Raw genomic sequence first — 13,654 nt, 5'->3', positions numbered from 1 at the left:
AAAAATCACTGTTTGTGTAGAATAAACATATATTTAAAATAAAATTCTCTGTGTTAAACCGTTTGTGTGCCACCTTTCTGATCTTAATTAGGATGTTCACATTTTCAGTGTTACTAAATGCAAGTTCATTTCTTTTTAGTTTTTTTTTATATAGTTATAAGGTATAAAAAGTACATTCACAAATACAAGAATGATTTCTCTTTTTTAAAACAAAGTTTAAAAAAAGGCAGAACTTAAAAAAAAGATTGCATAACACCAAACTGGATTAAAAAAAATCAGCACAAATTATAAAATGTATATGAGAAGTACAGAGAGCATTTTATAGGAGCCATTTCACTTAGGCAGATTATGTTTACCTGTTCAGATTATTGCAATTTCAAATGTGTCCCCATTAATCTGCAATATTTTTTGTTTTCATTTTTTAGCAGTTTTAACATGATGCAAAATAGTTACAAAATAAAAGCATACTTAAAAACATGTATCCTTAAAAAATATATGCAAACATGTAGCACAACATCAAACCTAGTCTAACCAAGTATGACAGCATTTTACGTCTGTAAATTGTGTATCTGCAGCAGTTTTGTTAGGTGAGCACAGCATCTGGTTTGAGGAACAGCCTGCTGTGCCAGTAGTCTGGGTTATCAAAGGATGTGTTGTTGCCTGCATCCCTCATGCCAGAACACACCTTGATGTAATCCCCAGCCTTCTCAGTAAAAGCCCTTCCCTTCACTGGGAGATTCTCATAATCTGTGCACCCCCACCCAGCAGGCACCACTCCAAAAACCATCTCCTCATACTCTTCCACTTTGCCTCCTCCAGCTACCAGCACATCTGGTGCATGAGTGACCCCACAGCTCAGATCCTCTGGAAGAGTGGACTGATGGTTTGGGTCATGGCTCTTCGCCATTTCTTCCTCCTCCTTGTGCTGGTTTTTCAGAACCTCAACTGCTTGATTTGCTTCTTCTGTCTTTACAGCCAACACCTGACTTTGATTCACATCCAACTTCGGATCAAACTCGTCTGAAGAGTTGGACCTTGTGATCTCCATGTATTCATACCTGCCACTCTTGTGGTCTGTCTCTGCTTGGCCGTTTATGTCCGGATTTGCGTCTGTAGAATCTCTTTGGTTGTTTGCAGTTTTGCTGGAGTAGACTTCATTACTTCTAGTTGATTCTTCATGGGATGTGTCCTCCATATGTGACAAGGCCATGAGTGTTGGGGAGGGCAACGCTGCATCACTACAACACGTCACCAGAAAGCCATCTCCATTTTGTGACTCACTGCTGGTTAAACAGGGGGAAGAAATTGGTCCTGTGTTCATGGTTTCATATTCTTGGGGGTTTGTCACCACAAGCACCAGGTTACTTTTCAACCTGGAGTTCCTTTGTCCAGACTTACAGATCCTGAAAACTGTGAGATAATGCAACAGGAAAAAATATGGAAAATTCATGGGTGAGGATAATTCTAATGGACAGTTATGTTTGCTTGTCATCATTTTCTGCAACCTACTTACCTCTGTCTGAGTTGCTTAGTGACCCAGGAAGAACGTAGCCCTGGCGGTCCACTTCTTCCTCTTCTTCCCCTGCAGTCCACACTTTGTAAGAGGATGGACTTGAGGCAGTTGAAAGCTTTCTTTGTTGGCCAACGGGATCACGAAGATTACTTCTTTCCGAGTCAAACCTTGTCCTGTAACCTCTCCCAGTCGGTAAACCCTCCACATGCAGCTCTGCCTCCCTACCACTTCTCCTGAAATCTGATTGGTCTGGGAGCGTGCGCACTGAGCTCAGACGGGCACGGTGAAACCAAAGCTGAAACCAAAAAAGAGATACTGGTGCTGCAACCTTTTCGCATACTCAGAGTTTTTTATGCAGCATGGGGGCGTAGCGATTCATTTTAACAACGATTTAATTGATATCATAATTTATGGTTGCTGATATGATTTATAGTCAATACTGGTTTATTTTAAACAATGCGATTCGATCCCATTCACTGAGCTAAAATGAGTCCAAGACATTTTAAGCCAAAAATTCAAGTAGTGGGACTCAGAGATAAACACCTACTAAACAGGGCAGGTGAAGTTTTCCAGATTCCTTGTATTTAAATATGTGTACAAACAAACAAGCAAATAATAATCAATGGCAAATCCATTCACATTTTAGTTTCATAAAGGTTCAGACCACTGTTGTTTTTCCACATCAAAATAACACAAACAGAACATTATTAGAACATTTTACCATACTGTATGGCCACATGTCTTTGCTAAATTCAAAGTGTTTCCACACATGGGGCTGTAATCAGGGTTTGATCGTTTTTTGCTGCATCACATCTGTGTTGTTTGCACTTGGTCGTTTTTACGTAATATTAAAACAAACCAACCGTGTCTCAATCCAAATGGCGTTCTTTAATATCAATATAATCATTTATTTCATTTTGAAATTATTTTTATAATGTATGGTCGATTCAATTACCAACTTGCCTCTGACAGATTGATCTGGTTGAATTTTAGGAATGTAAATCAATTAAGTCGATTAATTGTGACACCCCTACAATATACAGTACATTTCTGTTAATTAATTTTCAATAATATTGCCAAATACTGAGCTTCAGCAGCTGTGTGTGTGTGTCACACCTGGCGGATGCTGTTAACAGGGCTCGGGGTCATTTGCAGGTATCCAGTTGGTGTAGCCTGAGATGTCCCACTCTATAGGTCAGGAAGAAAAAATATGTTTTACACTGACTGAAAGATCTTGCTTAGAAATTGTGGCAGACATTTACAATGAGCCTAATAAATCTATGTTGTTATGTATTACCCTGTAAGAATTAATGCGGGAACGGGGCAGACTCCAGGATGGAGAGTGCTGAAGAGGAGGAGTAGCCAGAGCGTCCTGCAGTCCTTCCTCATCTGGGTCTTCTAAATCTGGATCCAGAAGTCCTCTCTCAGACTCTCTTCTGCAGATCTCACTTGGAGCTGCATCTTCTCCTTCCAGCTGAAATAATGCAAAGTAGTTCAGTTTAAAACATGAAATCATTTCTAAAATTCTTTGTTGTAAATGAGTGACCAACATTGCCACCTTCATAACAAGGTATCTGTGTGGATCCCTCGCCATCCTTGTGAAGTCACTCGCCAGTTCTTTGAACGTCGGCCTTACAATTTCATCAATCATCCAGCCTGAACAGCAAAAGACATGAATGGATCGTCGCGCATATTTCTTTGGTATGTTTGGGGTCAGAGCATCTCTACTCACATTTAACCATCACCATGTAGACATCTATGGTGCAGATGTGAGGCTGTGACAGACGCTCTCCCTTTTCCAGGAGGCCGGGTACATCCTGAGGCTGCACTGAGGCATACGGCTCAGCCCCGAAGGACATCATCTCCCACACCGTCACCCCTGTCCAAGAGCCGAAAAGCCGCGTTTAAACTCTGCTCTTAAAGTTTAACAACCAGCAAGCTCCCTAAAGCCCCCCACCATAACTCCAGACATCGCTTTGATGGGTGTATCTCCGGAACAAGATGCTTTCAAGTGCCATCCATTTTATGGGTGTCTGTAAGAGGAGAATAATGATGTAAGAAGAGAGATGCTAAAATTATTTGGCAAAAACGTAGTGAGTCGCAGCTACCTTTGCATCTGTGTAGATGTATTTCTTGTCATTGGAATAAAGGAGGTCTGCCATGCCGTAGTCCGAGATCTGGACCTGGTAGTTGTTTTTCAACAAGACGTTCCGGGCAGCCAGGTTTTTGTGAACCATGCAGTGTTCTTCCAGGTAAAACATACCCTGTTACACAAGCTCATGTTCTCTTACTGCTCCTACTTCACGACAAGAAAGATTTCAGACGCACTCACCTTAGCGATCTGCACACACCAGTTGAGCAGCCGCTGAGGGTCCAGGCTGCTCCTGTTCTGCCTGATGTGTTCCAGTACGGAGCCCTGAGAGCTGAGCGCCGTCACCAGCTGCAGGCTGGCGCCAGGGCAAATTCCCAGCAGCCTGACGATGTAGGGGTGATCCAGACTGCCCATGGAAAGCATGTACTGCAACAAAAAAGTTGTACTCATTTAGTCTTTTAAGAAATTCATCTACTTGGGTGTTTCCTCACCCTGTTCAGTTTAATTTCTGTTTTTCAGGAGACTCACATCAGTGATCTCTGTGAACGTCTGTTGGCCTGAGATGTCCTGGATAGTCTTAATGGCCACTGGTATCTTCACAGACTCTCCCTCTGGAGTCCAAAAGCCCTTGAATACAAACATTATTGTGTAAGAATATGACAAAAATCAGTGGCTAACAGATAAATTTCTTGCAACAGAAGAAAATACTTTGTGCACTGTGCCAAAGACCCCAAAGCCGAGGACTTTGATTTTCTTCAACTCTGATGGCTTCAGAATCCGGGCGTGAACTTTGGCCCCTTTTTCTCCAGGACCCAGAGGCTCAAAACTCTGTGAAAATAACCCCACAGTTATTTCTGTTTTTTCTCTGTCAAACGGCTGCACCCAGAAGATTAATCAGCAAAATTCAGCTGGTAGAGTTTTACTTCTCCACTCTCCAGATATCTCCTCATGGCTCTTTTGCGTTGGATGGCGAGGCCCCTGTGGTACAGAACTCCCAGGAAAAACAACACCAGGCAGAAAATCAAGCCAGATGGGACCCCCAAAGCAATGCCAGTGATCTGGCCGCTGAGGAGCCAAGCAGAGGAGGTGATGGAAAACAAGTTTATACAAAACACGTGGTAGACAGACACTCAGCATCAGGCTTCTCCATTTGTGGATTTCAGAAAGCTTTTCCCAGAAAAAATATCAGTTTCTACAAATAAAATTCATACATTTTCATTTAAACAGAGAAAAACTTGGCTGAAGAAAAGAGAAACAAATTTCCGATTATTTTGCATAAAAAAACCCAGCCCTTTAAAGTATTAAAATATATGAAGGAAATAAAATTTGTGAAGACAATTAGAAAACACAAACACAAGAATTAGATACAGTAATCTTCTATGTATCCTTAAATGCACAAACCTAACAAAAAATTAGTTTTTGTTAATTAAACATAATTTACCCCCGAATTTGATGATTTTGCTGTTGCCCTTTAACCCCTTGAAGTTTGAGTTTATTTCCAGCAATGAAAAGAAAAATGTCACTTGTGTTTTTGCTTTCATTTAGATGCTAGATTAAGGTAATTTTGGAGCAGCATGGGTTTGGTGCATATTTGCATCAATAGGCATCGATGCCCATGGACTATGATCTTTGCAGACATTGTGATTTTTAGCAGGAGCAGGTGAAGGAGAAGCTAGAGAGTTGGAGGTTTGCCCTGGAAAGGAGAGGAAAAGAAGGCAACCCCAAGTAAGACGGAGCACATGTGTGTGAATGAGAGAGAGACCCAATGGAAGATTGAGGATACAGGGAGAACAGATAAAGAAGGTGGGAGATTTGAAGTATCTAAGGTCAACAGTCCAGAGTAATGGAGAGTGTAGAAAATAAATGAAGAAACGAGTGCAGGCAGGTTGGAAGGGGTGGAGAAAAGTATCAGGTGTGACAGAAGAGTTTCAGCTCAAATGCAAGGAAAGGTGTACAAAACTATGGTGAGAACAGCCATGTTGTTCGGCCTAAAGACAGTAGCTCTGAGGTCAAGACAGGAGGCAGAGCTGGAAGTAGCAGACATGAAGATAATGAGGTTCTCTTTGGGAGCGACCAGAATCGATAGGATCAGGAATAAGTACATCAGAGGGACGGCGCATGTTAGAGGTTTTGGAGATACAGAGAGAGGCCAGACTGAGATGATTTGGACAAGTCCAGCGGAGAGACAGTGAATCCATTGGTAGAAGGATGCTGAGTGTAGAGCTGCCAGGCAAGAGGTCTAGAGGAAGAGGTTGCAGAGGTTTATGGATGAATGAAGACATGAAGGTAGCTGGTGTTAGAGGAGATGATGCAGAAGACAAGATTAGATGGAGGAAGCTGATTGGCTGTGGCAACCCCTGAAGGGAAAAGCCGAAAGGAAAAGAAGAAGAGGCATCAATGGGGTTAAAAACTTTAAACAACAATTTTTACATTCACTTTTTCTTCTTAGCATATTTGAAACACTCACCTGCTCACTGTCAGCCTTGATGTCTCTAAACAGTCATTTAACCCCGGGCCAAAGCATCTTTAATACAAACATAGGTGGTATTTAATGATCGATAGCCCTAAATCTGTACAAAAATGAGAAATGACACATACAAGGAAAGGATTTTTCTCTACGTCTCACCCCTGTGTGCAGTTTGGATGACATGGCTCACAGAGACCTTCCTTAGTGGGATATTTGAAAATCAGCCCTCTCTGCCCATCATTAACTCCAGAGGGACAGGAGGACACGCAGTACGGACCATCTCGCAAATTGGTACAAGCAACACAGTCATTGGCCCCCTAAAAGATGTGGAGATAAATAGCTTAATAAAGACACTCCACACAGGGAGCAAGGATACAATAGAAGCGGAAGAATAAATTAAATATTTGGGAACTTCTTTTGGGAATTGAAAATGCATGAAATCTTTTACCAGTTTCATTTGAAGAAGGCATTTTAGCGTTTATGCCACTTTTAGAAGTTTTAAGAAGTGTAAAGTCTTTTGATAAAATTCTGATTTTAATAGTTCTCCTGTAAAGTTAGACAGTTTTGAGTCAGCTGTTAGTTTTGAACAAGGAAGAGTAAAATCCAGCAAACGAAATCTATGCAGCTACTTGTGAGGTAACGTAATGAGACATTTCTGATCAGGAGTTTATCTGTTTACTGGTCCTGTGCAGCTGATTTCCCCCCGCTGAGGCTTGCATTCTGGATGACAGCTGACACACTCTCCATCAGAACCTGCAGACTCTCTGGGAGTGCTGCAGACACAAAGTTCAGAAAATACTTATCCACTGAGGAGGAGGAGCATAGGAGCAAGTTTAGCAACAAGACAATCTCCTCATCACTACTGACCCAGAGTAAAAATGACAGCCTCCAACACATGTGCCGTCGCGGCTGTGGTTCCTGCAGGAAAGACACTGTTGCGGGCCTGGACCCCAGCAGCCCGAGTCTGAGCATAAAGGGTCACACACGTGACCCTCAGCAACTGCAAACACATTTGAGCTTCAATTCATGTCATGCACCAGCCTAAAAAGTGAACACTGAAAACTCTTCTCACCACACTCTGTGAGTGGCTTGTTGTTGTTCAGACTGTTGACTCGAACTCGGTGGCCTCTGAACAGCTGCGTCCAGTCCACAGTGTGGTGATAACAGAGGTTGGCATTCTGGCTGATGTACACACTGCCATCACTGATTTCCCGGAGAGAGCGCAGACCCAGCGAGGTCAGAGTGGGGATGCGCATCACCATCAGGGAGAAACGCCTTTTGTTTTGAGGGGTTTAAGACAGAAAGAAGAAAGGTTAAGAACTATTTCGAAATAGTTCTTAACTAAACCACAGCAACACGTCCTGCTTTAGTTTTAAACCAACAATAAAAGAATAAAAATTACCCTTAAAGCTCTAAGAATGAACCCAGAAATCAAACCCATTAATAAATTCAATTTTCCTACTCAAAATGGGATTTTTTGCTGCAAAATTAGCCTTACTTGTGGAGCGACCGCCCTTGAATGGTGGTAAGGCTAGAAAATACAGAAAGATCTTTCAGTTCTTCGGGCCACGACTGGATGTTCAGAATGTCTGGGAATGAAACAATAAAACCATTAAAAATCCCATCGTTTGAGAGCAACAATTACTTATTTATGTGGAAACGAACCCCGTCCTTACCTGTAATTTCCCTCACAGAGTGGAAAACTTCTAGCTTTTTCGCGTCAAGTGGTGGGATGCTTTTAAAGTCATCTCTGTGAAAGACAGAAACATGAACATGCCGACTGCACCAGGCCTTTCACAGATTCTGCTACTGGTGTCAAGAATTACCCGAGGATTCCTGTGACCAGGAAGTGAAGGCTGCCCTGGATCTTGGTACAGTTGATGAAGCTGTCGATGTTGCTGGAGTCCACCGTCTGCCTGTGCTCTGCACCTGTACCCTCACAAACTACAGAGGCAACAAAAGCCAAGTGAGAAATGATCCAGAAGAAGGAAATGCTGTCTCGCTGTTACCTTTTGGGCAGAATCCACTGCATGGCTCACACTGCTTCTGACCATCTCGGTCCACCTCCATTTTGTCTGGAGGACAGACCCTCACACAGGAGCTTCCATCCACCACAAAATGAGCTAAAGGGAGGGAAAACAGATCCAACACATGCTGATAAGTATCTCAGAGAATGGTTTAGAGCAGAATCCATAAACCGACCACTCACTGGGGCATTGAGACACACAGATTGAACCATACTGATACTTTGCATTGGGGTTGGTTTCCATTTGAAATTTCTGCTTGTTGTAGATGAGAGACTGGGGACACTGAGATACGCAGGCTCCAGAGTCATTGAAATGACGACACGCCTTCACAGAAACGCACAAAAAGAGACAGAGGTTAGAGCATTTTCTCACAAAAAATACGTTAAACATGCAAATGCAAGTCAATGCGCGGACAGTTAATGATATTTTCAAATGGTAATTGTTATTATTTTGCCTTTTTAGGGACAGTGCACATTTAAAACATTACTAAAATGAGCCAGAATCAGCCCAGCGGCTATTTTTCATCTGTTCAGATGTTAAAATTGTCTACCTAAAAAACCAAAAACAATTTTTTTAAAACGGATATGGAATGAAAATGCAGTACAGTAAGGCAATCAATTTAAATGTCCTACTGATGAAATCGCATACATTCTGAAACGTTTATTAATTTTAATTTCTTTCTTATGTTAAGAATATGACATGACCTGGAAAGACTATCTCAACTTGGAACCAACTCTAAGATGTAACAACACCTATTCCTTTTTTTATTTATTGTATTTATTAGGGGCTATACAGTTGTTTAAAGCATACCTGTGTACATTTCAACTGCTGTCCTGCATATTGCAGGCATGTCCAAAGTCCGGCCCATGAGCCAAATATGGCTGACGTTCAAATTGCTACCGGTCCTCAGGCTCCTACCATAAAATCAATCATATTTGGCCCCCAGCACTTTCAACTGTGTGTGCAATTTCTTCATTTGATTAGATAATTTACATCATATCCACTGTAAACGCATCATAATCCATTGTAAACCTTTGACAACAACCTGTGGCCACTTCACCTTCAGAGCTTTAAGGGTCAAATAAGGAGAACAAAATTTATATGCTTCTGGGATCAAAATAAGACTCCTTTTTGTGTTATTTTTCTGTTCACATGATTTAAATTTCGATGTTCACTTTAAGTATTCAACTAAGAGTAATGAGTAATGTTTCATTTGAACCCAGATTTAATGTTGACAAAAGTTTTTTTCCACACAGACTTTTTCTTTAAATCAGAAATTCATAGTAATTTTAGTAAAAATGTATTTTCATTTATTTTTGCTCTATGGTAAAAAAATGAAAAGATTCTATTGTAAAAAGATATAATAGTTCATTTGCATTTTATTTTATTATAAAGGTTCAAAGAATGCAGGCCGAAGGTTTGTCCTCTCACATTTTCACCTCACTAAATCTGGCCCTTTTTGCTAAAGGTATGGACACCCCTGGCATATTGCGTGTGTGTAAAGTTAGTTGTAACCCTTGTGCTATCCTAGGCACTTTAACATTGGGAGTTGGGTCATTTAGACCCACTAGACAGTGCGCTGAACCTTTTTTCTTCAATTATTTGTCACTTCACTTCACTGGGATCCATGGATTACATAAAATCTTTCCACCTTTATCCACCTTTGTACCACCATGGTAGGAATAACTCGTCAATGTAAGGGTGGGGTCATCTAAGATAGCACAAGGGTTAAACTCCTGTTCCTGGTTGGGATTTCGCATCTCCTTATCACAACATTTCAAAAACAAATTCTTTGCGCCTCAGAACAAATAACCAAAAAAAATTGCATCATCACAGTCACAACTACAAATTGAAATTGAATTATATTAAATTAGGTTTGGGGTTGTGCCGAGAAATAGTCTGTGGCCACGAAATGTTATTTTTCAAGCTGTAGTCATGCTTAAATTAATGTAAATCTTTTATTCATGTGTTTAACATATGCACATGTTAGTGTGTTTAGCTATGAAACTGCTGCTCCCTTTTTTCCACCATGTTTACACAGCAGTTTGTGCAAAATTTTTGCAGTAAGTCAAAACCTGTTTGATTGAAGCAGTAAAGCCAAACTCCTTACATAACAGTCTAAATCCAGAGGGCCTCTGCATCCTGCTGCACACTCTATGTGACAGCAGTCCCGAGGGCTGGTTCCGAAGCAGCGGCCATTACACTGCGGGGCACACACCATCTTAGTCACTAAGACAGAAAAGACGCAGTTTGGATCAGAGAAAATCTGAACACCTTCAGCGCGCACCTCTCAGATCTGTCTTTATGTGAGGAAACCAGTAACAGAGAACTCACAGATCTGACACTGATGCTCGTTTGGTCCCCAACAATAATTTCCACAGGATTTGTGGCAGGAGCCTTGGAGGGAGGTAACATAAAAAAAAACAGCTGGTTAAAAAAGGAAAGAGACAGTCTGGAAAGAAGTTAGAGAATATCTGAGTAGAAACCTTTTTCTCCATTGTACTGGATTTCTATTGGCGCAGTGCTGTCCTGTACAATGTCTCGCCAGAAGATCCAGGGGCCATAACTGAGATATTTGTTATTGATAATCTGTACTCCGCCCTCCAGAATTTCTGTGAAACGACAAAAACACCTTTCATCTACATGTATCAAACCTTTGATACATGTGGAACAGTTTATCAAATCAAATAAAAAAATAATTAGTGATCATTTATCTTTAATTCTAATCCAGATAGCCTTTTGTTTAGTTTTTATTTCTAAATCTCATTCTTCTTACCTGTCAAATTCACAAGCCCTAACTGCCGCAGGCCACTGGAGCCATCCTTGGGATAATTGAAGAAAACTGACAGGGCAAAGCGTTTTTCATACAAACTGTTCCCTCTGATGACCCGCAGTTGACCCAAGGGGATCTCCTGAAAGTGGTTCATCGCAATAAGGATGTAACCGGTCACCTCTCGGATCGTCTGGAGTGAAAAAAAGGGATTTTTCTAGACTTAATGAGACCAGATTCACAGTTCACAGCATCAGAACAAATCATCAGCTGGAGAGCACCAGCTTTTACCTTGAGGAAGGAGAAGTCCCAGTTGCTTTCAATCTGAGTAATCTCCAGGTTTCCCATGACAATCTCACAGCCTTCATACCGCTCTTTAATCAGGTTGTATTGATTCTGCTGTGAGCCGGTGGAGCTCAGTCCATTCTGAGTACCAGGACACACCTCTGATACCAGCAGGGAAGAAGAAACATTTTCAAGCAAACGCTTCCATCATGTTTTTTCTGCAAACCTGATGTGACCTAAAGGTTGCCACTGATTCACTTCATCAGATCTTTTATGTACACCCTGGAACTGACAGAAATGAAGTCTGATTATTGTGTTCCATGATGCTGCGTTTGCAGCAGAGACCAGGCGGGCTGGAACCCAGGGTCACAGTGCAGGCCTGAGGTGATGGAGAGGAGGCAGAGGGTCAAGGGAGAAGGTCTTTATCTCAGACAAAGTGCCTCATTGTGAAAAAGCAATAAATGTAGACAGTGTTCCAGTGAGTGAAGAGTGATGCAGTGACAGACAGGGCTTCTATGTGTGCATGCGTGTGCATCTGCAGGGTGAGTGATGCTGAGATCATACCAAAAGACAATGGGCCATGTGTGAGCAGGCCCCTCTGGCAGAGGGAAGCCAAATGAACGGAAGGAGATGTACACCAACAACAGAAAGTGAGGCTCTGGCTCTGCGTGTGCAAAGATAAGCAACCCGCAGCAGTAAATACCATTTCCTGTTTTCATTTTGAACTCGCACGTATCAACAAGAGAAGCAAAGCATCTTTTGGTGAAGTCTTTTTACACTTTTTACACCATTTTTTGCCACAAAAAACCATTATCATACAGTACCTTAAGTTTTGTCTTTAATTGATTCGAAAACCATTCAAGGTTTGAAAATAATTGAGCTTTAAATGTAGCTACACAAAAACCTATTTGCAATAGTAAAACAGTGCATTTGACTGATTTTAAATGTAGATGAATATTAAATAACATCCCTGTTGCACGTGACTGTCATCTCAAAGTTTTTTGCAAACTATTTTTTGGAAATTTTGATATAGAGAGCAGTGTTTCCTTGAACTTTTCACCACTTCTCTTTATCTTCCTTCATTTGCTGAATATAGGACCTGAGTCTTTACAATGAAAAGAAATAGGCGAAGACAAATGTTCACAGCAGCAGAAACCCTGAAAACAAGGTCATTCAAATGGAAGTAGATTTCTCCTACCTTCATGTGTTTGTAACAGCTCAGTTTGAATCCCACATGAGAAAACCATTAACAGTATTATGACTGGCAGCTGATCCATGCTGACACTGAACTTCTTCACTGAAACGTCAGCACATCTGTGAAACTCTCTTAGGTATTCGGTAGATGGTTGCAAAAATTAACTTAAGTTTCCTCCTCCGTCCATGGAAAATGATTAAATGATTCAATTCCTTCCTTGAAACGTGAAAACCAAGATCGCTCAGGTCAAAACAGAGACTGCAACAGAGCGAGACGCTGTGGATTACTCAGATGCTGGGATTTCCCTCCCAAAGAGTAGGCTGTCTGATGGATCCAAAGCCAGAGTTCTTCACCAATCAGAAGCTGGTCCGTCTTCTTTTTCCAACAGAGCTGGAGCATCACTATTTACAGGGAGTAAAGAAAAATCCAACATTTCTCTTGAATATTTGAAAGTGAATAAATTCTTTTAAGTATTTAGCTTTGCTGCAAAAAAAGAAATGTCTAAAAAAAACAATGATTAAAACTTTGCACAATAAAAGATATAACTGAACAAATCAAAGAATCTAAAAGCCTCATCTATGTTTATCAGTTTAAAGAGCATCCATCCTGTATGTTGTTGTCTTTCAGTGCTGTGAGTCTCTGCCTGCGGAGCGAGTGTTATTCTCACTCAGTGACTGTCCAGTCTGAGTGGCCGCACTGTTTTCCCCCTATAGAGCAGTATTGTCCACACAGGCCTGTCAACTGTTTAATCACTTCTTTGATGCGTGTGGAGCAGCCTGCCACAACAGCCTCATTGTTGGATAGTCAAGTGACTTTTGAACCCAAAACAAGAGCATACTTAATTTAGGAAAATTGCCTTGGAGATGACTGAATTCCTGAGACGGTGGCACAAAACCTGAACAAGCAGACTCTGATGGATGGATATCTGTACATGCTGAAGACCGACAAGCTATTAATCTTGGTCTTTAAAGAAAGAGCCGAAACCAAAGAATTCTGAGAGAACCAGATAAAGATTTTAAGAAAAGCCACTGGCTTCACCATATATGGTTGACCTGTGCGTTATTGTCTCACATTGGTGAGCAGCTCAATGTCCAGCAGGAGGAGACAGAGTCTGAGTGTTGGCCTCTGGGGCCTCGGAGCTGCTGCAAAGCCTCTGAGCAGTAGGTGGACTCAGTGTGCACATCCATTTCTGGATTATATAATTGCAGGCTTTGGTTCAGTCTCTAATCTCTGGCCAATAAAATGACCACCAACCAGTGCTAATGTCAAGGAAGTAAAGGGGCTTTTTCTGGAAATTTGCTCAAA

General features: G+C 41.4%; 1 protein-coding gene across 2 annotated transcripts; it reads right to left on the bottom strand.

The window, feature by feature from the left end:
• Positions 1-113: 113 nt before the first annotated feature.
• Positions 114-13,029, bottom strand: LOC101172978 (receptor tyrosine-protein kinase erbB-3). 2 transcript variants are annotated; one of them, XM_011477097.2, is made up of 28 exons: positions 12,353-13,029; positions 11,161-11,315; positions 10,876-11,062; positions 10,586-10,711; positions 10,434-10,496; positions 10,210-10,328; positions 8,282-8,423; positions 8,082-8,195; positions 7,899-8,016; positions 7,749-7,822; positions 7,571-7,661; positions 7,145-7,347; positions 6,940-7,072; positions 6,752-6,845; positions 6,232-6,389; positions 6,073-6,129; positions 4,529-4,670; positions 4,314-4,433; positions 4,134-4,232; positions 3,846-4,031; positions 3,622-3,777; positions 3,471-3,546; positions 3,246-3,392; positions 3,072-3,169; positions 2,811-2,987; positions 2,630-2,701; positions 1,514-1,808; positions 114-1,410 (listed from the first exon to the last, which is right to left on the bottom strand). In XM_011477097.2, the coding sequence occupies exons 1-28, from the start codon at positions 12,429-12,431 to the stop codon at positions 584-586; spliced, it is 4,308 nt and encodes a 1,435-aa protein (XP_011475399.1). In that variant the 5' UTR covers positions 12,432-13,029; the 3' UTR covers positions 114-583. The 2 variants fall into 2 exon arrangements, with proteins under 2 accessions (XP_011475399.1, XP_020560320.1); XM_020704661.1 differs by lacking the exons at positions 10,876-11,062; positions 11,161-11,315; positions 12,353-13,029 and having other exon boundaries at positions 10,210-10,302; positions 10,586-10,705.
• Positions 13,030-13,654: the final 625 nt, after the last annotated feature.

The sequence above is a fragment of the Oryzias latipes genome, chromosome 7 (assembly GCF_002234675.1).
Source record: "Oryzias latipes chromosome 7, ASM223467v1".
Classification (NCBI taxonomy): domain Eukaryota; kingdom Metazoa; phylum Chordata; class Actinopteri; order Beloniformes; family Adrianichthyidae; genus Oryzias; species Oryzias latipes.
Note: the sequence above shows the minus strand (reverse complement) of the source record. Positions and strands in the feature narration are given on the sequence as shown.

What these genes read in the sequence shown, in the direction of transcription:
- LOC101172978 (XM_011477097.2), bottom strand. Translation starts at nt 12,431, where the DNA reads ATGGATCAGCTGCCAGTCATAATACTGTTAATGGTTTTCTCATGTGGG. An exon ending in CTGGTCACAGGAATCCTCGG is followed by an intron (nt 7,823 to 7,898) that starts GTAATTCTTGAC and finishes TGTCTTTCACAG; the next exon opens with AGATGACTTTAAAAGCATCC. An exon ending in CGTTCACAGAGATCACTGAT is followed by an intron (nt 4,032 to 4,133) that starts GTGAGTCTCCTG and finishes TTTTTGTTGCAG; the next exon opens with TACATGCTTTCCATGGGCAG.